The sequence below is a fragment of the Halichoeres trimaculatus genome, unplaced genomic scaffold, assembly GCF_033239565.1.
Source record: "Halichoeres trimaculatus isolate MK-OKI-2021-1 unplaced genomic scaffold, fHalTri1.1 fHalTri1_scaffold_21, whole genome shotgun sequence".
NCBI classification, from domain to species: Eukaryota; Metazoa; Chordata; class Actinopteri; order Labriformes; family Labridae; genus Halichoeres; species Halichoeres trimaculatus.
The window spans coordinates 18,095,657-18,121,331 of NW_027437199.1; the positions used below are offsets into that span (position 1 = coordinate 18,095,657).

At 41.6% G+C, this 25,675-nt stretch overlaps 1 protein-coding gene across 3 annotated transcripts in view; it reads right to left on the bottom strand.

Moving 5' to 3' along the window:
• Positions 1-25,675, bottom strand: part of plxna4 (plexin A4) — a 328,944-nt gene that overhangs the window by 7,734 nt on the left and 295,535 nt on the right. For all 3 annotated transcript variants that reach the window (XM_074697775.1, XM_074697774.1, XM_074697776.1), the window contains exons 26-30: positions 22,669-22,772; positions 18,759-18,858; positions 13,398-13,588; positions 7,045-7,214; positions 1,446-1,658 (exon numbers count right to left, since the gene is read on the bottom strand). In XM_074697775.1, the coding sequence (XP_074553876.1) occupies positions 1,446-1,658; positions 7,045-7,214; positions 13,398-13,588; positions 18,759-18,858; positions 22,669-22,772 (778 nt within the window). The remainder of the gene's footprint in view (positions 1-1,445; positions 1,659-7,044; positions 7,215-13,397; positions 13,589-18,758; positions 18,859-22,668; positions 22,773-25,675) is intronic.

A 25,675-nucleotide genomic window follows, 5' to 3' on the forward strand; every position in this document is an offset into this window, starting at 1 on the left:
CAGCAGCCCGGCTACGCTGCCTCCACACCCCAAACAAAACAAAACTGCTGAAGTTGCAGGGTAGAAACTCTGCAACGAGTACATGTGTTCTGATTATGGAGAAGCAACTGAGCCTGGTAAAGAGATTTCCACCGAGGAAACACAAGGTAAGGACGTCCTACCTTTACACTTAGGCTGGAGCATGAAGGACGTGTCCTCTTTACCTCTACACTGCTCGTTTTCCCTCTTTCCCCTGTGCAGCTTTCTGTCCAGGCTGCTGGAACTGCTCCACCTCTAACATTAAGCTCACTTTGCCACGGTTAGAAAGCAGGGAAGCAACATTAGACCTGTGTCAAATCTGTCTTAACCATATCACTGAAGCTGATGAAAAAAACCTACAGTACTTAGTGTTAGAGATACTATGAGGAGGATCTGTTTTAATTGCACTCTCTCGCCACCCTATGGCCTGGAGTCTACACACACTGTCATAAATTACTTTTAGCGAGGCGTGTGTTTGTTTTGGAATTGAATGGAGATCGGATTGAAACAAATTTTCTTTGTTCAAGACAAATTTTTACTGGATACAATGCGCCAAGGTAAGGTATTTATCAGTTCAGTTATGTAGCGCTGCGGTTAGAAACGTGACAACAAGCAAACGTTGTAGTAGCTGTTTATATGTTGTGCTATCGACAGCCAGGTGCTCCAACATAACTACAGGCTAATGTGACAACAAGTAAACACTGTCAGTTTGTAAGTAGTTTAGTAGCTGTCAATATTTACTTTTTCAAGATCACTTTCAAACTCCTCACAGCCTCTTTAAAAAAATGAGTAAAAACAGTCTGCTTATGGTGTCCCCTACAGGAGCAGTTACAGGATTCTCTGTCCATGAATAATTTTGCTGTTCAAAAAATCTAATTAAGCACATTGAAGCAAAAGATCCTCACATCTGTTGATTTAAAGAGTTCATTCACAAACTCACACACTCTCAGGACGACTGAGCATTATCTCAGGCTCGTACCTGCTCTTTAGTTCCATCTGTTAAAGCAGCTATATAAATATTCTGAAACTTGTAATGAAGCCAGTGAAACATGAAGACTCTGACCGCTTCACACCACCCCATCTTTTATTCAGGACCTTTTTGCCATCCTTGCTGACAAATCAAATCAATAAAACTCTCATTTAAGAAAATACCTGCTGCTCCAGCCTCCTCTGTAATGTAGATCTCAAAGCCCTGGGCTTCCACTCCTTTGTGTTATAACTTGGATTGTGTTTCAAAGCTCATAGATCATCGTGCTACAGCCCGGTTGTGTGTATGTGTGTGTGTGTGTGTGTGTGTGTGTGTGTGTGTGCTGGGATGAAACGCAGCCAGAGCAGATTTTCTGACCACCCCCCTCAGCTAACACACATTCCCCACCTTTATTACTTCAGTGTTTGGTGTGAACAAGTGTACATTTTCATCAGCTCACCTCTCCACCCAGCTCTTGTAGCTGGGTATGTCCTTGGCATAAAGCAGCTTGTTGGAGGGCGAGTCCTTCCCAAGGCGGTGTTCTGAGGTGGAGCAGGAGTCCATGAAGGTCTGGGCCACCACGGACAGACAGGCGTCTGTGATGCTGCTCTTATGTATGTCGAACACAAACTGGGGGTTCTTGATCACATTCACCCAGAAACGCAGAGGTAGGCTGCAGAGAAGATGACACAAGAAGAAATTCAAAACTTTTACACAACTGTAAAATAATTGTGTGTGTTGAACAGATTTAAAGTTTAATATGGTATAAAAACAGTTTTATTCCATCTCAAAGTCATCAAATTCAGGGAGCTGCACAGACAAAACTTATATTTTATGTATGTGTTTGTACTGTGCTGTGTTTGTCCTGTCCTGCAGATTACTTTTGCATCGTTTGCTCAGCTACATCTCAGTGACAGAATGCTCAAACAGCCCTGCAAACACACGAACAAAAGAGTGTAAAGTAAAACAACAGTCTGTGTCCAGTTGAACTGCTCCGAGATTAAGTCCCCAAATGCCATTTTTCATATTTGCTGCAGCCAGTCAGGCGGTAGATGTGAGCACATTATGAGGCAGGAAGGGGGACGAGGACTCATTCACTTTGCAAAGCGAGTACACAGGTCCTGCTGTTGCCGATGTGCTCTATTTGATGTGTGTGCACAATTCAATAAAACCTTTATCTTTAAAACCAGGTGGTGGCTGGCTCATTTTTTCCAGCAGTGTCCAGGGGTCCTCGCTGGGGGCCGCACAGTGACACAGTTCATATTGCCTTGTTTGTGCTAGTGGGTCCTATTTTGTGCCTGTCCAGAATAATGAAAATATACACGTCTGTTTATTTGCTTGGCTTGTTTCTGCCAAAATGAATAGATATAGGGCTGGCTTTATCTGTGTGAGGCGCTGAAAGGGCTCAGGTGGTATTAAGAAAGAGCTGAGTGTTACTTGGATCTTATATCTATACTATTCTCCTTGCTTTCAGCTGAGGTCGCAAAATTTTACAGTATAGACTCAGTATTCCAGCCTGCATGGGAGTTTCTCTGTGTGGCACGATATCAAAGACTGAGGATGGAAAAAAAAAGAGACGAAATAAAATGCAATCATTTAAATACCACTGGTGCTTCCCACTAAGCAGTCATCCGAGCAGAACCACCCACAAAGCCATTCAGATGTACAATCCAACAAAGGGGGATTTGGACTCAGGGGAAAGAGAAACTCTGCGTTATGACTTGAAAATTAATTGAAGAACAGAATCTAGGGGGATTAGGTGCAGGGATCAAAGGGATATTAACACCACTGCTGTGCTGCCTTGATTGTTGACAATCTGCCCAGCTGCCCCGAGCTCTGAACCGGACGTAAAGTAAAAAGATGACACATGACTCTGGGAATCCACAATAATTACTGTAATATTTTGAAATATTACCTTTTGTGTTGGAAAAACACTTTCATATGTAGTTAACTCAAGCTGTGACAAGCTTTAGCAATCTAGAGGACGGCTATAATCAGTCAGATTGGTCAGGGATTAGGTTAAGTATCAGCTGCCAAGATCAAGGGCATCATCTCTGATCCAAAAGGAATTATGCTGGTGGAGTAGAAAAAGCATTTTTTCTGTGAATTAGACTGAAACATCCAAGAAAAGTGTGTCAAATAGTGAAACAGAGCATGAAACATTAAGATTCTTCAGACAGATTCTTTATTTGTGAAACAGATTTTCGTCAGGGAAGTGTTTGTCCACTTTCAATCAACTCTGCTAATCCTCATCTCCCCAGGAAGGAAAAGATTACCCTCCAGTGTTGACACAACTTCTTAAATGTCAAGCAGACAAACAACCACATAAGCTTTCTTTACAGTTTGCCTTTACTAAACATGTAACAGGCAACACAATGCAAATAAAAGGAAGGTGATACTTCATAAAACCCATACCAACAAATACTTCCTGTTGCATGTCGACTGCTGTTTGCACTTCTGGCACACAGCCGTCCAGCCCCTAAATCTGCAGCAGTGGGATGTCAGCCTAATGAAGATGTGAACCTTTGGCATGCAAAGGGTCACAGATGTTGCGGCTGAGGTCTTCCCATTCCAGGGATTACAGAACATACAGGGAACAGCCCAAGTCTGACCTTTTTCATGCAGTGTCCTGAGTTTGAATTAACAGCTTTAGAAAGGTGACCTGCCCGGGCATTGTTCCAACCGCACCTCAGTGGGTGAAAAGGCACGACCTTTAGTGTGAGTGGCAAGCGGAAATTATGAAAAAGCGAGCTGACCTCACATAAAAAAGGCTTCAAATACGTTTAAAAACTCCTGAAACTTAAAATTAGCTTCCCTTAAACATGGCAGTGATGCTGTCTGAAGCGTGAGAAGGCTGGGACTGCAGTGTGACAGCAGAGAGGCGGTTATCAGCATGCAGAAGAGACGGTGTGTGAGTGTGTGTGTGTGCCGGTTTTTGCGCAATAATTAAAATTCTGTCTGTTTCCCGACATGACAAACATGATGCAGGCAGAGACACACACACACTCATACACACACCAAATACAGAGGAGCGAGGATGAGAGGAGACGCTGACACTCTGCGGCTAATCCAAAAGATACCATCTGGAGATGCTCTGGGAGCCAGTGACTCACACGTGCACACGGTTACTGTACACGCATACAAAAACACATCACAACTCTGTCACACAATACAGAGAACTTAGAGAAAATTCAGCTGGAAGGGGACAAAAACAAAACATAACAGAGACTAAATTTTACTTTGTTATGTTCTGATATATGACTTACAGACCTGGGTACACTGGAAAAACATGAAATCTTATTAAGGGGTTTTGTCTTGTTTTAAGGAAAAATTGTCTTCTTATACTTGATATGCGCCACATTCAACCGATCAGTCCAGTTTCAGTTTCAAGTTATTAAAAAGAAAACAAGAATGAGGTTTGAATTTCTTGTAACTAGTTAAAAAAATCTGCCAATGGAACAAGAAGAATTTGTTTGAAAATTTGTTTGAAACTGGATGTCTTAAAGCTATGGTCTACTATTCGGAAGCTTGTTAATTATTGAAAACACTGTTTCTGAGGCTGTTATGGTCCAATGGTCCAATCTACGCAATAAAAAAAGCAATAAAAAAAGCAAAAAGAATGAAAAAAAATTCATTCAGTACATCAGCTGCAAAACAGCATAATAATTGACCATTCCAAACTGCATTCCCCTCAGTTCCCCACTACCCCTCTCACGCCAGCTAGCTGCTCAGCTACTGGCATCATGGAACTGGAGAAGGCCTAAACCAGGAAGCTGTTGCTGTTACCCTCCACAGGGACAGGAAGAAAACGAAAAAGTTTCAAGAAAAAGGCTGAAGCAAGGAAGAATTATGAGTGATACAGGTGCCAACAGAGACTAAATATTGGAGAAATGAACGACCGGTGGAAAAAGCTGCAGAGGGATCTGGGACTGAAGACTGACACAGAGACAGCTGAGTTTCTGTTGAACAGGTAATGACTTTGTTTACCACAGTGGAAGATGTCAGCTGAATAACTCTGGTTAGTCTGTGCCTATACTGGCTAATGACTGAACGCTGCTGGTCAAACAGGTAGGCTCTGTCAATAGATTTTAGCATAAGTTAGCCACACATCTTTAGCATTGTAAACAGAACTGGTGAAGACACACAGAGAAAGGTAAAGCCTCGCCCACAGTCGGCTCTGCTCTGATCAGCTGGCAGTAGCAACGCCAGACCTGCTTCGCCGGCTAATTTATGGTTTTGATCGCGCCTGTCCAATTGAAAAAGCTAACACCGTGTCTTACAAGGGGCATGACTGACGTGTTTGTGACATTTTCTGCTGGTCGGCTTCTTGCTCTGTTGAAGGGGGAGCGTTGTTAGGAGGCGAGGTAGGGCAATACAAGCTGGGGGGCAGGATCTTGGAACACAGGGGGGCAGTCTCTCAGCCAAACTGGGTTTCAGATCGTAGACCATAGCTTTAACACAAGAAACTTTTCTCTTATTCCATTGGCAGATTTTTTTTTTTACTTGTTTCAAGCAATTCAGACCTTATTTTTGTCTTTAAATAACTTGAAATAAGACATTTTTCTGGACTGGTCAGGTTAATGTGGCTCATCTTAAAGCTCTAAAAGACATTTTCTACCTTTAATAAGACAAAATCACTTGATAGGATTTCACTTTTTTTCCAGTGTAGGTGCTAACGCTACACTACTGTGAAGGTGAAACTGGGTTTTTATGGGTTACAGATTATTTCCTGAGCTCAAGCAAAGTAAAAAATGTCACGATATGGATACGTGAGGATACAAAAGGCACTGGAGCTCTGAGCTGAGAGATAATTGAGCATAATGGCTACCTCTAAGGATGCTATGGAAACCCTGGAGGAAATATAAGGGTATCAGTGTGTCGTGTGGGCCCTGGCTCCAGTGATGGTTTATAATTAATGGCATGTATAATGGAAATTAGCCGGGGAAGTTTAATGAGAGAAAGGCCTAGCATAGGAGCAGCACAGGTGTTGTGATTCTCTCCTGCCAGACAAAGTGAAGGCTATAGTAGCAGCTACGATTGCACACTTGTTGTCGATTAAAGGTTGCAGACGCACATCCCACACAAAGAAAAAATCAGTGGTGGCAGTCGAAAAACTGTGTTCAATCTCAGTGCTTTTTGTCATGAATAGCTTTTCATTCACAGCCCTCTACTGAGAGCTATTAAAAGTCAAATGTAAGAAAGAGTGACCCGCTGCTCTCAGTAAACACTCACTAAAAGCATCCCACACACACACACACACACACACACGTAGACACACGAAGGGATCAAAATTAGGACCACGGTGTAAAGTAAATAATATCTCTCCCCTCCTTCAGCTCCACCAACTATTCTTCCTCCACCTCTCTATTTGTCCCTTGATGCACATCACTGCCATCCTCCCATCTCCATGGCACCCGTGGGCCATTCTCTGAGTGATGCATGCTGGGATCTTGGCAGAGGCCGGGAGGCTAATGAGATATTAGCGTGCGTTTAACTCCCACTGAGTTCACTTCCCTTTCTGCGCCTTTTCATTTCCTCTTCTCGTCACATTCAGGTGCACTTCTGGTTATTTAACCCCTGCCAACCTCCAAAGGTGGACTCACAAGAGGTCAGTACGGTCTAAATTAATCAGTTGGTATTAATTTAGAGGTGGACTTCCTTCCACCCGGGAGCGTACATTTGTAACTGTGGAGTTTCCACAGTGACAGGCGTTTTTTGGCCCAGTTAACCATGATAATAGATGGAGAGTCTTGGCAGCCAATTGGATTAGCCCCTTGTGGTTGGCTTTAATGAAGATTACACGCCCCTGTGGTTAATGGATATTGGGAGGGAAGAGGCGTGTGGTGAAGCTTGGCACTGACACTGGGTAATACCAGGTCAGTGCCACGTGAGATGTGGCAAAATATTCAAAGTTTATCAAGACTTAAAAAAAACAGGAAGGACCACCATACACACAATGGTGTACAAATAATGACATTAATGTTACGACTGTCAGAGCTACAATCTGAGATCCAACCTGAGCCTCTGATGTCATTAGGCTTTAAAAGTGCTTCACTCACCAGTTGCTCTTCCATGTGTGTCGGACATGCGGGTCGTGAATGTTATGTTTGTCGGCCTGCTCGTCCAGGAAGTCAAACATGTACTTGATGGCCAGTGGCAGGGCGCTGCCTCGATGGGCTGTGCTGAAGATCGTCTCAAACAGGTCATCCACAAACTTCTGTAACGTACCCTGCAGAGGAGGCAAAGGAAAGACAGAAACAGATCAAATGGTGCTCTAAAACTAAATCTCCACTTGTGGAAATGGTCCCCCTCTCTCTGGGAGATACATTAAATAAATCATTTATTTACAGAGCTGAGTACGTTGAATAAACCCATGAAAAATGCCAAACTACAGAACAGGATTAGGGCTACTGAAAAAAAATACTGTTTTTTTTTTTTGGGATACTCTTTTTTCTAAAAAATAGTATAAACTTTTTTTTTAGACTTCTTTTACTTATTTATTTACTTTTTTAAAATTATTTATTTATTCATAGTGCTCCTTACCCTGTTCTGTAGCAAACAGCTCATTCTCCTGGTAACTTTTGTTTGGTAAATTGGATGATTTGTGTTTCCTTTGGACACCTGCCATGTGGCCTGGGTTTAATAGCAAACCTAAAACTTACCTTTTCAATCTAGCTTTTAACTGAGATTTATTTATTTATCTATTTGTCTACATGAGTTCTGAACTTATTGTTTTTAAAGGTATATAATCTTAATATTTTAGAATTAAATATATATTTCTCTTTTTATCTGTTTTAACTTAATCATTTTTGTCTTATTTACTTCACTCTAAATCAGCTTTTAAATTCTGTACTTCAAAGTTTTAGCCCTACATCATTTCATCTTTTACTGTTTTATTTTATTATTATTATTTTTTTTAGCCTTTTCTTTCTTTTACTTCATGAGGTTTTACTGTCTTATTTTGAGTTTAACATTTTACTTTAGCTTCAGTGTTTCCTCATTAAGGTCTTCAGATAGCATTTCCACAGTTTCTCAGTTCATCTGCACTTGGGAGTGTGGGTTGGTGCTGTGGGGGTGGAGGGTTGTAAGGTGTGTGCATGGTGGATTGTCGGGTCACTTATTATTATTGTATTTTTTTTATTTTTAATTAACTTCTTTTTTTTGTCAAGCACTTTGTGTTACCACTCCTGTGTATGAAAAATGCTTTATAAATAAAGTCTGACAGTCTGATATTGTATGGATCTTGGTGTTCACTTTGGCGGTGGTACTCCAAATAATGTTGCAACTGTTTGGCATTGGCAGAGAAGATCTTTCATGAGCGCAACCCACAAACTCAGCCCTGCTGCTCATCCCGCAAAATGCATGTTCCTAACAAATGTTTCACATTTTAAAAAGGGAAAAACAGACTTTTCAGGATACAAAATACATTGCCAAGACGCATTGTTACAACCAAAAAAATAACCTACCAGACACATGTAGTCTTACTTTATTGTGCCAAGTTAACATGTTTTTTTTTTTTTTAATTTAAAAATATGTAGCACTGTTGAGGCTCTTTGTGAGTTTGTAGTGTCAGTAAGTTAAGCCAGCAGCCATATTGAATGGGACTCCGGGAACCAGTGAAGGATTTTCTCATTCATTCTGCTACATTCCTGGGCATAATGTCGATGGAGAGATTGGCATAAAGCTGTGTAGATGTTTTCCTGCATGGCTTTATGAGTTGTGCAGTGCGTGTCACTGTGTCCCTCTCCTCCATGTTTATGTGTCTGCCTCCTATCTCACAGACCTGGCCTCTAAATCTGCTTGCAGCTTTGATGGGGGAAATTGTTATTTCACAGCTGACTTTTAATAATATCTGCGAACAGGAGGCGCATCTCCTAAGCTTCTTTGTGCAGCCGGATTAGCTCCCACACTGCACCATTGACCCTAATTTGATTTAATGTTGGTGACTTTAAGGAGGAGGAGGAGAAGAGAGAGGAGAGAATCTAATCCTCTTGTAAAGAATGAGCTGATGGGATGCACGGGAGAAGGCGAGGGCAGGGGATGGAAATGAAACGACAGAGGTTTCCTATCAGGGAAAGAGGCCATTGAGTGTGGCAGATGAGGTGTGTACAGGCACTGGCAAATAAAAATCCAATTTGGACTGGAGCGGGTGACCGAATCGGGGAGTCAAGAGTGGGAGGAGAGAATCCGGTTAGTCCGACAATCACAGCGATAATTCTGACGTGGCCCACATTCCCTTATTGTTTTTCTATCAAAGGTGGAATCATGTATCTCTAAATCAAGCCTACGTGTCTGCAGAGTGACAGTGCTTTACGGCTTGTGTGTGCTTAACTTTATATGTGTGTTGAACCAAAACTTGTGTGAGTTTGCGGAGGCTGTGACATTTTACGTCATCCTCCATCTCGAGGGGGAATCATGCATCAATGCTGTCATCATCGCAGGGTTCTCTTGTTCCCTGGTGGAGCTGAAGCTGCCAACACATTCCCCTCATACCCATCTACCCCGTCATTAGACCCCCGCTCTAAACACAATGTGTCATCTGGGTGTTTACGTGCCACATGCCTCTAAAGTAAAATGAGAGGGAAGCAAACAATTAGACAGTGGAGATTATACTGAGATACTCCTGAGGGTTGTGATCCTTCCCTCTGCCCCCTCCACTGTCCACACACCAGCCCGCCACGTACCCACACTCCGTCAGACTGACACTGATGGAGCTAATATGCGAGACGTCAGCAGCGTTGCCAGGGAGAAGTATTTATTGGCAAGGTGAAAGCCAAACGCAGTCAATTACACTGCCTGTCTGCCCAATCATTCCTCACCAAGAGAGATGGGCGGCTAAGATAAACTGGTTATTCCACAAAAACAATCCATCTGGAAAGATGATGTGCTGTCTGCAGGTCGGAGCCCCTTCCCGCTCTCTGGAATAGGGTAATGGTGGGAAATAGAGCGTCTTACGAGGGCCAAGAGGGGACGTGTGCGCGTGTTTGAACGGTGTGGTGGGTTAAGTGTTTTTGTCACGGCTTCCTCTCCTTAAGCTTCTTCTGCAGAGTCCAGTATATAGAATAGAATAGAATAGAATAGAAAATACTTTATTTATCCCCGAGGGGAAATTCAGGAGTCACCGCAGCATTTCAGAAAACAAAAGTAAGAAAGAGTATAGACAGTACAAAAATGTCCATAAGAAATTAGATGACGACATCCCGTCCACCACTCGTCCACCACTCTCCGGCCCAGCCAGTCTCCACCTCCACAGGGTCCAGGACTGAGCCTCCCCAGCAGTCTGTTCAGTCTCTGTCTCCTGGATCCTGTCTGCTCACAGCAGGAGAAGCTCCTCCGATGTGTCGCGGCGTCCGATGTCTGCTCCGTCAGCCATGTCCGAGAACAGCATGATGCCGCTGGGCTAGCACAGCTAGCTCATCCATCCCCCGGGGTTAGATCCCACGTTCCCAACAGCGATGGATGGAAGGACAGGTCCACGTCGTCACCTCCCAGCTCACATCCGAGAACCAGCACGTCGTCCTCACCGCCTCCTCCTCAGCTCGAGGGAAATCATCAAGCCCTACACTAGTTAGCATTGACATGCTACAGGCTGCTAACAGCTAATTTCGCATGTAAACAATGCAGCCATGGTTACATGTAGGATCTCCAGACAAACACAGGAGAAAAGTAGTAAAAAATACTGCCGAAGCCACAAAAAGTTTGGTGTCCGTGACCGACAATGAGCCATACAAAGTGATGATCCACTCCAAATACAAAGATTACGAAAAAGAGACGAAAAAAATGACAAGAAACAGACAAAGACGAGAGAGCTGCTGCAACAGGCAGCTACTTGGGTAGCGCCTAGCAACCGTTTTTTTGGCCGTTTTTCGCTTTATATGGCTCTTTGTTCTCTCTGAGTGTGGTCCAAAGATTTTCTTTAATTAATTGAAGGGATGAATTTGGTTTTAATTTCATTTCTATTTGTTCAGTTGGGCTAGAGCCTTACTCAGATGTATCTAACATTTTTTACTCTTTGTCATTAAGTACTTTGAGTTACAGCATCAATAAGCTGTAGTTACCACTCTTTGCCTTCTGGTGACACTGAAATCCAAAGTTTTATTTTCAAATACATGGGTGGTTTAATTTTAAAAAAAGGAAACGCAAACAATGTTTGGAAGGTTTTTTCCACCTTTTCAGGCATTCAAATTCCAAATATTTACTAAAACACTTTATTTCCATCTGACCTTCCTCTTCACCTGATGCTGAAGAAGGCGGTCAAAAAGGGGGAGTGGCTCTGCTGCTATATAGACAAACTGATGATGTTAGAGAGAAAAGACACAACTGTTTCAAAGTTAAGCAATCAGTTAAAGATGCTAATTTTGGAAATGAGCTAGTTAAGCCTCATTTAATTCACTGAGATTCCAGTTGTGCTAATCTGAGTTAAGAGAGTTTAAGGAAACAAGTCACTGTTTGTGTTGTAAAATAAAGAAAAGGTTGCAATATGTTCCACTTCCTGTATCACATGTAACTTGAAAAGTGAGTATTGTGCTTTTTGTAAGGTGCGCCTTCGGTCCCTCGACAGCAGCCTCTTAAAAAAAAAAAAAATCACTTTGGTCTGAAACTGTCTCATCAAAGATTTGAACTTTTTATTACTTCATGGAATTACAGTAATATTTGTGTTATAGATGTAGGAAGCTGAGCAACTTGCTTAAGTTTTCTTTACATAATCCCCCACATGGGTAAATACATGCACAGAGACTTAGGCTTTGTTCACATGTAGCCGGGTATTTTTAAAAACGAATATCACCTCCCCACCCGTTCGTTTTTAAAAACACTTTTGTCCACATGTGGCAGCTAAATCTGCTGATAAGTGCAGCTTGAGGCATTTCAAACCCATATTTGTCAGTGTCTTTTAGACATAAAACTCATGCCAGCCAGTCAAAATGAGCCCCCGTCATTCAGCTGTGATGTTTGAAAAATAAAAACTCTGCCATCCACATGAAACTATGAAATCTGAGTTTTATTTAAATCTTCACTTTGACTAGAGTTTTTAGAAAACATTGATACCTGGCTACATGAGGCTGGGGTGGAGGAGACAATGCTTTTACAACAGCTGCAGAGTGGTGGGTAACATAGGCGCAGCAGGGAGTAGAGGCGTGTTTAAATACACCGCCTTATTGTGAAAAAGGGCTGTGATTGGCTGAGCCAGGTAGAGAATCATGATTCAAACATCAGCCTGTCAGCTGATAACAGCTAGGTGTATGTCCTGCATTAACTTACACAAATCTCATTCACACTGGTGTTTGAACACACCCTTACTTCAGCCTGTCTGAAATGCTTCATTTTAGCTCCTGTCTCTTTAAGGCTCCCTGCTCCACATACCCTGTACCTTCTGATTGGCTAGTGCTTTTAAGTTCATTTTACACAATACAGTAAACTGCAATTAGTAATCTGATAGCATAAGTTTGGTGAACTCATTGGAAAAAAAATGGAATAAGAGAAAATACACTGAAACTAGATCAGGAAAACAATATCTGAGTCAAACTTACATCGTGATGATATTTCATGGACATTCCAGATGGGGTCCAAAGCATGTGGTATGATAATCATCCACAGGTCTTTGCCTACTTTTTTGATTTTTGATGTTCTTTTGAAACCTTGTTCAGAGTTGTATTACAAAGCACTATTTCCTCATGTGTTTCAACATCTGATGCACAGACCTGAGTGTTAAACTCAAACAGGCAGGGGGTCAAAAACATCAAGGCGTTCTTTATCAAAAAATTACAGCCTGTTCTTTTCCTTTTCCTTCACCTCCCTGCACGCTGCAGTCCCTCTCTGATAAAGTGAACGATGGTGTTTAAACCGTGAATTAGAAATTTGCATTCAGCTGCTGGATCAAAGTCCCTCCAAACCAAATTAACTGCTCTTTGGGAGCCACTGTAACAAGCTGCATTCAAAGAGACTTGTTCTATAGCTGTTTCTATTTATCCCACTCCGTTTTTTTTCTCATTACAGAAACACCTTCGCTAACTTTATGGCTCTTTTCTTTTCTTTTTGATATGCGGCGGCGTCGACGCGGCAACGAACACAGAAGACAAACAGAAATATCTATTTTCTCTTTTTTCACCTGAGGGGATAGAGGAATACATTAGAATAATATTTTCCAGAGATGACTCATCCACAGTAAACAAGAACATTTGAATAAAGTGAGGTTGTTGTGACTCATGTTAACACAGGGTGGTGGTTAAAGTGACTTTTTGACCTTTCACCTCATGAACTGCTTCTGAACACTAAGTAAAAATCAAACTTGTGAGCGCAGAGATTTGTTGAAAGCCATATGTCTTGTAAGATCTCACAGACCCACGAAGGAGGAATTCAACTGCACAAAATGAGCAAATACCAGGATTGATTTGATGTAAGATTGTTGGCTTACCTTTGTAGCCAGAAGTCTCGTCAGGTAGATCTCAGAGACCATCTTGCTGCCGCGGTCGCCCTCCTTCTGGTCCCCGTGCTCGTGGTTCTTCACCAGGTGCCAGACTTTGACCCCGCTCTCCAGGTCAGGAGTGATCATGGGAGTACGGGAGCGCAGGCTGTCAGGGCTTCCAGTGTATTTGATCATGTTCTCTGTGAAGAACAACATGTACCAATGAAAACCTCAGGGTCAAAATATATTTTTCTGCAAGATTCAATCAAACTTGATTTGATTTCTTCTTTTTCTGACATTGATATAGAATGTCAAAGCAACTTATGAACATTTATATAAACCCACAAGGATCTGCAGGCTTTGAAATGAAAGAGCTTGCTCAACCTGCATCAGAGAGGGTAGATAAAATAATAACAGAGAAAGAACAAACTGCATCTAATCCTTTATCAGAGCTGAGTGTGTTGCAGAGAAGGAGAAAAAGGAGCTGACAAAAGGCACAGATACAAATAGAAAAGAAAACAACCTAAAAATAAAAGCCTGCTACTTCACCAGGGAGAGGAGAAACCTGCATGTCAGCCACAGATTACAGTGTTTTGGGCTTGTGCCTTCCAATTTACGTCTGTGTGTGATTGGACATGAAACTTTCAGAAAGTCTGCATGCTTAATTTTTCATGCCTTCTTCTCCCGGAGACGTGGCGCGGCACGGCCAGCTGACACAAAATCGAAACAGGTGTCAGAGGAGATGAAATATGTATGGCCCACCCAATGGCCGCAGTGGCGATGACATTTCCAAACACATGGCTCAATGAATGTTTACACAGTGTGAAAAAACATTGATCAGTGGGTGAGGTTTGGAGAAAGGGGCGAAAAAAAAGTGTTTTTCTGTCCTGACAGAAATCAATCCGTCCAGAGAGGGAAAGAGGAGGAGAGAGGCAGCTGGAGACACCAGATACAGTGTGTGTAAGTCTGTAAGTGTGTGTGTGTGTGTGTGTGTGTTCCTTAATCTAATTACAGCATGATCACGTGATGAAATATGAAAGCCTTGTTAAAGATACTATGAGGAGGATCTATTTTAATTGCACTCCCTCGCCACCTTGTGGTCGGAGTCTCCGCACACCATCATAAATTACTTTTAGTGAGGTGTGTGTTGGTTTTGGAAATAAATGGAGATTGAATTGAAACAAATTTTCTTTGTTAAAGACAACTTTTTACTGGAGGTAAGGTATTTATGAGTACAGTTATGTAGTGCAAGGGTTTCAAACGTGACACCAAGCAAACATTGTAGTAGCTGGCTTTATGTAGTGCTATCGGCAGCCTGGTGCTCTGATGTATCTGTAGGCTAACGTGACAACAAGGAAACACTGTCAGTTTGTATGTTGTTTAGTATCTGTTTATACTTAGCACAGCTGGCAGCCCAGGGCTCTAAGACAGGGGTTCTCAAACTTTTTTAGACCATGGACCCTTTTCAGGTTAGACATTTTTCAAGAACCCCTCTGATAGTTGCAATGATTAGCTTGTTATTAATACTTTGTATTAATGTACTATGTAGTATTTTTCATTGTAGAACTGGGCGACAATTATATTTTCCAAGTAACTCATTTTGTAAACTTTGACGAAATGTTACCTCCAAAGCAACAATCCCCCCCCCCCAGGCCCAAATCCAGGCCAAAACATGCATGGAGGTGCCCTCCTGCTTCACAAAACACTCAACTGCCCTCTTGGGTGGCAAAAACACACTATGCATGTGCCCTATTTTTCATGTTTCCAACCCTGCCCTTTAAAAAGTCTGTGCACGCCATTGCACCAAGATGTTGTCTGTTTTGAAGGTTTTTTTTCTGTTGATGTACAGTATGAAGTGATAAACATTTCATGATCATATGAAAATTGTTCTCATGGCATGGAACTACATTGGGTGGGAGTACTAAAAAAAATAGCTGAATTTATTGTTGCAAGAGTTCCCACTTTGTTGATATGTTTTTTTTTTAATGATATAGCACAGTTTTACAAATGTTTTTTAATTATTCCGCGGACCCCCAAACTATGGACCAGGGACCCCACTTTGAGAAACACCACTCTAAGACATGTCTGTAATGTGTAATGTTAGCTAGCTGGTTAGCTATGTCCTGTCAGTCATTTACCAAGCAGAGCTAACGTAACCTCACTCTTCATTTTATTGATAGACTCTCAAGTTTGAACAGACCACTGTTTAGCTTTTTTCCGCTCTTCTGTCCTTTTTCTTTCTGACAGTTTGGCTCCAGTGTCCACCATCACTACAAAATTAATCACAGAAATCATTTTCCGCAGAGAAAAACACAGATCTCTCTTCATACTACTAAACTTGGTCAGCTGGCGTTGAGTTGTCATAGAAACCTAGAGTATAGCAATCTGGTCCTTCTCAACCCGATTGGGACGCTAAGAAGTAGCAATTTGAAATAACCTGTAACCAGTAATATTGGCGCTGATAATCTCATTTTAAAGTGTAGATTACAATCAGGCATATATCTAGAAGGGAAAGCTTTTTAATATTACAAAAAAACTCCAAAAAGCCCCTTTAACTGTATCTATTGTTAAAGACCTGCATCAAGTATCCTCTGCAGAGCTAATAACACTTAGTATTGTCAAGGACGACGGACATTTGTGGCAGTAATTGCAGTGCTTTTGAGGCTGTGCATGCAGCGGTGTGTGAGTGGGCTCTGCTTTCATTTTCTGTTAATTATTTGTTCAAAAAGTTGGAGAGCTGAGGGTGAAGAAGAGTCAGGGATACTCAGGAGAGAGATTTCTTGTTGGATTCTATTCTGATCCTCTGCACAAAGGAGCTGTTTTTTTTGTCTGATGTTTTTTTTTTCCACTTTTGGCTTCTGATGGAAACATTACATCAAAGACTCAAAGGTTTCCTCCTTTCATTGTGTGACTCAACATGTTACAGAGTGTTTGTCTTAATCTTTGTACTTTTCCACAACTTTCTCTCCCTCCCTCCCTCCCTCCTTCTCTCCTGCAGCTTTTAAAAATTCAGCCTCGTCTCTTTCTTCAATACTTGGTCATTGTGCTCACAAAGAGTTCAAAGTCACTCTCTAGCACTACGCCAGTTGTGAAGTGGATCACACTTGCGTTTGAAGTCAATCCTTTAAAAAAAATGGTGAAAGGAGATATCCACGGCCTCCTTCCTTCCTCGTCTGTAGCATCACTCACCTTGTCCTATCTGGTCTAATTTGAAGCCAGGGAGGCGAGGTGAGACCGTATGGAGATGAGGCGATGCTAATAATGTGGCAGCACATTTGATGTGTCTGAAGTGTTTGCAGCCAGCGAGGCCGGCCCTTTGATCAACCACTAACTTGATGGTTTCTGTGGTTCAAGGAGACGCGGAGCAGACGGACAGGCTGGAAAAAAACACTGGCACATGGACACACTTTGGAGTCTTAAGAGGCCACGACAACAGGAGAAAACGTCTGTTTGGTCGCTTGTTATGTTTGAGAAATCCTTTCAACTAGTTTAAATTGTGTCTTGTCTTTTGAGGTCTGCCAGGGCTGGAGTGCAGAGTTCTGAGGATGAACTTCACCTGTTGAGGGATGAGGTGGTCTCTAAGAGAGGATTGTTTCCACATTTCTTTGGACACATCCTTGACACTTTGATTTATCTCTTTTGATTAAACTAAATGATAAAATAATGGAAGACTCTTAGAGTATTTGAAATATTAAACTAGTTTTTATGAGTAAACCTTGTCTAATGTCTGCAGGGAGAATGGCTCTTTTGCCCCTTGTCCACTAAGCTGGCTACAGTGCAAGTTCAGAGTCAGTTTGATGTTTAAACACCAAAGAAAGTGACCCTAAACCAGAAAAACTGGTGCCAGAGTAACACCAGCTCCTTACAAGGCTAGAAGAAAAAGCTGCTTACAAAAAAAACTTTTTTGTAGCTACAACAGCTCAGATAAAGAAAAAAAAAAAAAAGTCAGTGTCTCCAGACATGTAGGGTTTCATGCAACGTCTTAAAGATCAGTTTGGAGAAGACCGTAACGATCAGTGCCACGCTCCCTCTGTGGATTCACTTGCTCATATTCTGCCCCAGCTGACTGTTCAACCTTCTCACCACCTAACCACGTTTTTTACAGTGGCAGTTTTCACTGAAGCCATGGGAAGCCTGATTTCACCACCAGTTATGCCTCACGCTCTCTGCCCTGTCTGTCAGTTTCACCTTGCCTCAGTTTGTAGCAAGGCTCGTTTAATGGTTGATGCGTCATTAAAAAAAATAAAAAATCTTGAGGGAGGCTGGATCAAACTGAGTGTCCCACCCATCACAAACTGTTAAAAAAGCTCCCCCGCCTAATCGCCTAATCACAGACACGGCATCACACTACACTTGTTATATTGACACTTGATGTGACTCAGGCTCACTGCCCTCCTTTTCTAACACATACACTGGAATTAATGAGAAGTCAGTAAAATAACTGTATCATAACAGTATTTTGTTTGCATGGAAATAAAAATTAACGCTGAATAAATCCACAGTCTTCTGTCATTTTTGCCACAGGCTTTCACTGCTTTTGTACCGCCACCAAGGAGGTTCTGTTTTTGGGAGAGTTTGTCTGTTTGTGAACAGCAGAACTCAAAAAGTGACAAACGGATCTTCATGAAATTTTCTGGAAATGTTCAAAATGGGAGAAGGAAAGAGTGATTAAATTTTGGAGGTGATCCAGATCACCATCTGGATCCAGGACTTGTTAAAGGATTCTTTATCATTGTGAGATAGGGCTGTTTTCACCATATGTGTATATACCTCCATCACAAATGGTCGGATTGCTTTGCAAAACAATACAAGACAAGGTCACCAAAATTTCTGACAGATGTAAAAGTATGATCCAGATCCTGGTGATATTCTGGATACTAAGATCTGGAATATGAAAAATGGGTCATCATAATTTTCAACACCGTCAGGAAACAAATCATCATACAAACCTGCAACTAACAGCAAATTGTAGCAGACAGTCTGCTGAAAGGGAGTATAACATTAAAGTAGGACTAAAGTGTTGGTGAAAATCCTAATATGCTTGGTGGAGGTCTGTGCTCTCTCAGTGCTTTTTTTGTTTTTGTCATGCTTTTGAAATCCCCTGTTTTTGAAGGGAACTCAGGTCCTCCTCTTCCTTTGTGGATCAAAAGATAAAATGTGACATGATGCGTTTGAGAGAAAGAAACAGAATCTGTTACTTCACAGCATCTTCTTGAATGTTTGTCAACATTTAAAAGGGTACACCTGGAATTAAAGGCATAAGGAGTCGCAATTTTTAAGATGATATTCAAGTTGGACAAGCTGGACTAGCACTAGGGCTACTTCAGCAAACAAAATCTCCATGGTAAAACAATCCTTTTTTTTTCTTACCATATTTACTGGCAGAAGTCCGAGACACAGTGGAGTTGTTCACTGAATTGTAGGCTGTAACTTGCTTTGGAACCAGCGCCATTACTGCATTATCAGGAACCTGAAAGACACAAAGACACAGAAACATGTTTTATGCAAATGTCTGTTCAAACTGAAGTTATCGCTGACATATTTATATATCTTTATATATCTGTGTGCACATCCAATCTGAAAACCCATAGATCACTGCGGTAGTGTCATTTTCTATATTTCTCTCCATCTATTCTGGTTTCATGTGGATAAACAGCATATCTTATTACCCTTATGAGCTGCATTCAGCCCACACACACATATGATGAGTGACAGGGGGAGGGCGGGTTTATCCCAGCTTCATACAGGCCTGTGTGAGAGGGGACGCCTCCTGGTCTCTATTCAATAACACCTTTCCTCTGGGGTTGGGTATGAACGCGTGTTTTTTTTAGGAGTGTGTGTGTGTGTATGAGGAATCAAGCAGAGTGTAAATAAGTGTGTGTAAATGAGTAAATGAGTCAATCGTGTGCTCCTCCTTTCCCAGTCAGCCACACTGGATTCAATTAACACAACTGGGATGTTGTCTGTCCCAGCCCAGTCCTTAAACACACACACATACACACACACTCATGCACACACGGTGTACTCATGTTCTGCATAATCTGGCTGCCTGTGCTGTGGGCTATGGCAGGGTTAATTGAAGTGGTCTCCATCATGGAGCGGGTAGAGGGGACAGGGAATAAAGACCACGGGGCCTTTTCCTGCGTATACTGCACGATTGCGAGCTGAGGTCTTATTAAGATTGTATCATTATTTCACCCAGTCACTCAATCTGCTCCTTGTGCATAATATGTTTATATTATTGTAGGCAGGAGGCCCAGTGGGCAGATTTTGTTATTCCTTTGTGGGAAGCCCCCTCCTCCTCGCTAACACCCCTAAGCATGCTCCCTGATCACTGCTCTTATGCTGAATGGATTTAAAACGAGCGCTGCACAATGGAACATAATGAAAAGGAGGGCTGGCATTTGGGGAAATAACATTTGTAGGAGCGGATAAAGGCAGAAAGCAGAGCATGCTTCCCTGAAAGAGAGGAGGAGAAGATAAGTCTCTCATTAATGGGGAGAGATCTGATATGGGAAATGCCAAATTCTGCTTGTAGCTACTGTAGCATGCGATGTTTCCCTGAATCAGATTTCAAACTTTTTCCTGAGTCGTGATAAAAAAAAAAGTGTTGTGCTGTAACTGAAAGCAGGGAGAGTGGGTGTGTTTGGCTGCTGGTAGATCAAAATCAGAGTGGTTTAAGAAAGAAGGGAGTCAAAGTTTATCAAGTGTGTCTGGTCACTTGGATTAGCTCTCAGTCGAAGCCTTGAGCACATCTGGGTTTGTTTAATAAGTAGACTGCCTCATGGATGAGTCGTTAAACCTCAGGATCTCTGAAAGATTAATCCATTAAACCTCTTTTACTTAAAGCCACATTTAACTGGAGCTAAGTTATAAAAACAAAAGTTTAAATATCAAGTGCTGGGTGCTGATGCCCTTCACTTCACTCTGAATACATTTGTCTAGTCCCCTCTCCCCCCTTACTCTTCCTGACAAATTCTGAGTGGATGGGAGTGTTTTGGCTCCATTTTTTCCCACTCTGTCAAGGATAAGGTGCCCTTATTCCCCAGCCCTGAAAAAAATGAATTAACTTCTGTCTTCATTATCTTCCCTCAGATTCAAATCAGCTCCCTAATCCATTCCACCCGCGCCTCCCACTCGAGGCCTGTTGACACTTGCTGATGCTGACATTTAATTTGGGCAGCGTGCAAACTGCACTTGGAGGGGACAGTGGCTGCTTGCATAGCTGCTCCAATTATTAACAGCGTGTTGACAAAGCGTGCCTCGCTTTCGATGTGGTATCGCTGCAATGGGCTGGATGGACAATGGACGCTCATGAGGCACTGCACACCTGCTCTTATGTGTTTGACTTTCACACTGCAGGAAAAGAGTTTGTTTGATTTGACTGAGCTGTCTTTGTCTTTTTGTTCAACTCAAATTTATTAAAAGGGGATGTGAGGATTACCCATTTGGTATTGATTGCAGCAACACCTTTGAACAGAATCAAGGGTCACTGGGATAAAGACTCTGTTTCCCATTATCACAAACAGCTTAACCTGTGTTTGAGCCCACACTTTATTACTCTTCTGCTCTGACGTCCTTTTCCTTTGTGCCAGTCCAGCTCCAGTGTCAGACATAACTACAAAATGAGTCCAAGGACTTCTTTTCATCAATAGAAAGGACAGACCTTGCTTCTAACTCGGTCAACTCACTTCTCACTGCTTTTAAGTTCATCTGCTGGCGTAGCATCAGTATTCAATTCTATTTTTGTGAATTGTGAATGAATTTGTGCTTCATTGGAAAATCCAACCCAACCATATACACTAAGGGATTTTAGTGCTGATAATCTCATTTTAAAACATGAATTATGAACAGGCAAATAAAATTTGTTTTAAGATTATACACAAAGTCCTCATAGCACTTTTAGCATAGTTTTGACCAATGATTGTTAGGGACTTGTACATAATTCATACATATGTATGTATTTTCCAGACTATATGTGGCATAAATCATGACTGGGAAAAAAAACAAAAAACATTTATAATTCACACTGTACTATAAGTTGCACTTATTTATCAGGGTTTTGTATGTTTACAGTATTTCCATGGAGGACTTTGAATGTTTGATTTTGATCAGTATGTATTTGTGTATAAGGAGGAGTGCTGTCGAGCAAAAAATATATATATATATATATATATATATATAATTACAGGATTTGTAACTAATTAATCTAATTAATCACATTTTAATCTAATACTTGCTTAAGGTCCCTAAATAAAGAATTTGAATTCTAGGACATGACAAAACTGTAGTTTGGGACAAATCAAATGAATACACGAAGAGAAGGTTTGGAAATCCACATTTTTTTCTTCAACTTGCCACTTTTAAAATGTTGCGTTCTCTGTCACTGCTGTTGTGCAACTGTTTACTGCGTCTATAGAAGTAAATTATGTTTTTCAGCAGGAGGAGGTGGGGTTTGGCGGAGCTTGTCAATCAATATCATGCTTAATCATGGAGAGGATCAAAGGATGGCATGTCTGCTTTTTGGATCAAAAACAGGAAGAGACTTAAAAGAAAGTTAAAAGAAAATAAAGTAAATTTTTATAACACATTAATTTGCGATGTAATTAATTAATCTAATTAATGCGTTAAAGTGACAGCCTTAATTAAGAGTTATTAAATATTTTTCCTTCAGCACCTCAAATCTTCGACCATACTTAAGTTTCAGTTTCTCTTCTCTACATGTACTCCTCTCACTTACTTCGCTTATACACACTTCTTCCTTCTCCCTCATCCTCTGCTCTGGTTATACTGATACAATGTGAGCTTAAACGAGCTCCATCAGAAAGATGTCCTCACTTTTTAAAAGCTACTGGAGTTTTGACACTTGTTTGTGACACAAATACCAAAAAACAGTCCATAACAAAAAGCGAAAAGGACGCAAGTCAACTTTTAGTTCCATAAGTCACATTATCAGGTGCTGGCCATCGGGAGCTGTCACGCTGTCCAAGATGGAGATGCAGCGTCTCCATAGTGTATTGTGCTGTCAGGGCTGCGGAGATATTCCCTCATCAATATTTTTCATGTATGAACTCAGCAATCTTTTTTGGTAAGAGTGTTTAATAATGCAGCACCTTATTTGATGTAAAAGTTGTGCCTAACTATAAGTTGTAGGACCAGTCAAACCATGAAAAAAAGTGAAAAAAAAGTGAAAATAAAAAGAAAAATAAAGTTCTTGAACTCATCTCTGTTTAATCTGTAGTATTGTGCTTGAGACAGGTGCAGCATTTAATAGTCGTACCTGATAATGAGCCAGCATGTTCAGTCTCTTCCAGTCACCTTCGATCTTCGTGGTGACGTCTTCATCCTGCAGAATCATGCGTTGTCCTCGACCCTGACGCCACTCTGCAAATGATTAAAATATGAGAACTTGACAATCCGGAGTTATGCAACACCAATCCTTTGACGACATCTTTTTTTAAACACATTTTTAAGTCTTTCTATTTCGGGGCTGAAAATTTCCTGATGACGCTCTCACAGCAGAGTTCAATGATGACTTCGACTCACATCATTCACAACATAGAAACATGAGAATCACATCCTGCAGGTGGAATAAAGAGTTAATTTAGCAGTTTAAGCTGTAGTTTTTACTTCTTATATAAACTAAATTAACAGGAAAAACAAAAACAGAACAAAGCACAAACTTAAACCATTTTCATACATTGATATTTCTCTTTCTTTCTCTCAGGATGATCGATTCACATTGTCATGAAAAGCTTGAATAGAGAATAAAAGGTGGAGGAAAGTGAAAAGAACTAACACAGCTGTTTTTGAGGCTGTTCTGCCTCTGTGGTTTTGATCGGTGTGATTTCAGTGGCATGTTCAAGGCCTGAGCTCCTCCTTTAGTGCTTCTTCTTTGAGTCTGCTCTCCCTGATTTTATACAGCTGGATGGCTCATTCCCACACAGGACAGGAGGAAGTGGAAAAATGCAAACCTGGCAAACTCTAGAGACTACAAATCAACTCATTTCCACATTTTCACATGACATTCCCTTTCCAAACAACACACTGATTACACCCCATCCCTGCAACCTCAGCACAAACAGGACAAAAGCTTCGACAGAAACATCTCTCAATACGCCAGCAACATTATCATAAGTGGAAAAGGGAAGCCATCTCCAAAACAAACAAGCACATGATTCCTTTTTTTCCTTCTGCAGACATCCTGGGCTTTGTGAATCCACTCGAGTCGGCCACTGTCATCTCCTATTCCGATCACAAACGGGAAAAACAAAGCTGCAATCGCTGTGGCGCGTGATGAGGCCTGTCTTTGGAGGATCGGCCAGAATTGCGTTAGCATCTGAGAAATCTGCAGGAAATAGAGATTCTCCTGTTGTTTTTGTCTATACAGTACATCTTTCCATAAAGATGCAAATGAGCGCCTGTCTCCGGTCGAGCTTTGGTAAACAAATGAAGAAATGGAAAAAAGAAGAGGGACACATACAGGAACGGAGAAAGCAGACACACTGAGAATACTCAGGCTCCCAAATCCAGTGGTCCCAACTCAGAGGGAAGCGACGTGTGTGTGTGTGTGTGTGTGTGTGTGTGTGTGTGTGTTAGCGTGTCTGTATGGACTCAATGCAACCAAAGAGAGACAGGCCTTAGGGATTGTAAGAAAGCTGATGGTGAAGAGAAAGGCTGAAGGTGACTGTTGTACTCCACAGAGAGGCATGACTCACATTTGCTGCAGGCACACACACACACACACACACACAAACACACACACATACACACACTCGTGCTCACACACAATCTAGCCTCTCTATTCTCTGAAACCCTGCGGAGGACGGTGGATTGCAGCAGTGGGGAATTAAAAACAATATCTGGGATAACAATACTTGCGGCCAATCTGTCTCAGGACAGGCCCGCCACAATCCCATTATCCTTATCGGCTGCTGCAATCAGTCTGTGTATATGAGTTTGTATGTGTGTGTGTGTGCCTGGGTGTGGGTGTGTGTGTGTGTGTGTGTGTCAGAGATCTGGAGAACCTCAAATATACAAAGCTTACCTCTCTTAAAGTAAAATGAAGAGTCAAAATAACCAAACTATCAAACATAAACCTTTCTCTATCGCACAAAAGAGAATGTATGCACGACACGCAGCTAAATTTTAGCCATCTTTTGGAGTATTTGGAGTGGATCATTACTTTGTATGGCTCATTTTTTGCACATGGACACCAAACTTTTTGTAGCTTCAGTGATATTTTATCTATTATTGCTCCTGTGTTTGTCTGGAGATCCTACATGTAACCATGGCCGCACTGTTTACATGTGAAATCAGCTGTTAGCAGCCTGTAGCATGTCAGTGCTAACTGGTGCAAGGCGAAATGTTTCCCCACAAGGGGAGGAGAAGGAAACCTTTGTCTATCGCAGAAAAGAGAATGTACCCATGACATGCTGCTACATTTTTGTCATTTTTGCATTTGCAGTAGGTCATTACTTTGTATGGTTCATTTGTTGGTCGTGGACACCAAACTGGTTTTGATGTCTGTGATATTTTTTACTATTTTTTCTCTTGTATGTGTTTTTAGATCCTACATGTAGTCATGGCCACATTGTTTACATGTGAAATCAGCTGTTAGCAGCTTTTAGCATGTCAGTGCTAACTGGTGCAAGGCCTGATGTTTCCCCACAAGGTGAGGATGACGTGCTGGTTCTTGGTGAGAGCTAAGAAGTGAAGACATGGACCTGTCCTTCCATCCACCGTTATTGGGAATGTAAGATCTAGCTCTAATAAGATGGATGAGCTAGCCATGCTAACCCACCAATAGAAGGAATACCAGAGGGCAGAGTAGCATCATGCTATTCACAGACAAGGCTAACGGAGCTAACGTCAGACACCAACGCCACATTGGAAGAACTTCACCTGCTGTGAGCAGACAGGATCCAGGAGTCAGAGACTGAACAGACTGCTGAAGAAGCTCAGTCCTGGACCCTGTGGAGGTAGAGACTGGCTGAATTGGACAATGATGGACAAGCTGTCAGCATCTATTTTCTTATGGACCTTTTTGTACTTTTTATACACTTTCTTACTTTTGTTTTCTTGATTGCTGCTGTGTCTCCTTCTGAATTTCCCCTCTGGGATAAATAAAGTATTTTCTATTCTATTCTATTGCTATTCTAAATAAACCTATGTACAGGTGAGCGTATTTGTCCAACCAGTATTCAACACACACCCAAGTTCTTCTCTGAGCTTGTATTCCCTCCCTTTTTCACTCTTTTTCTCTGACTCATTCACAGGATCTCAGA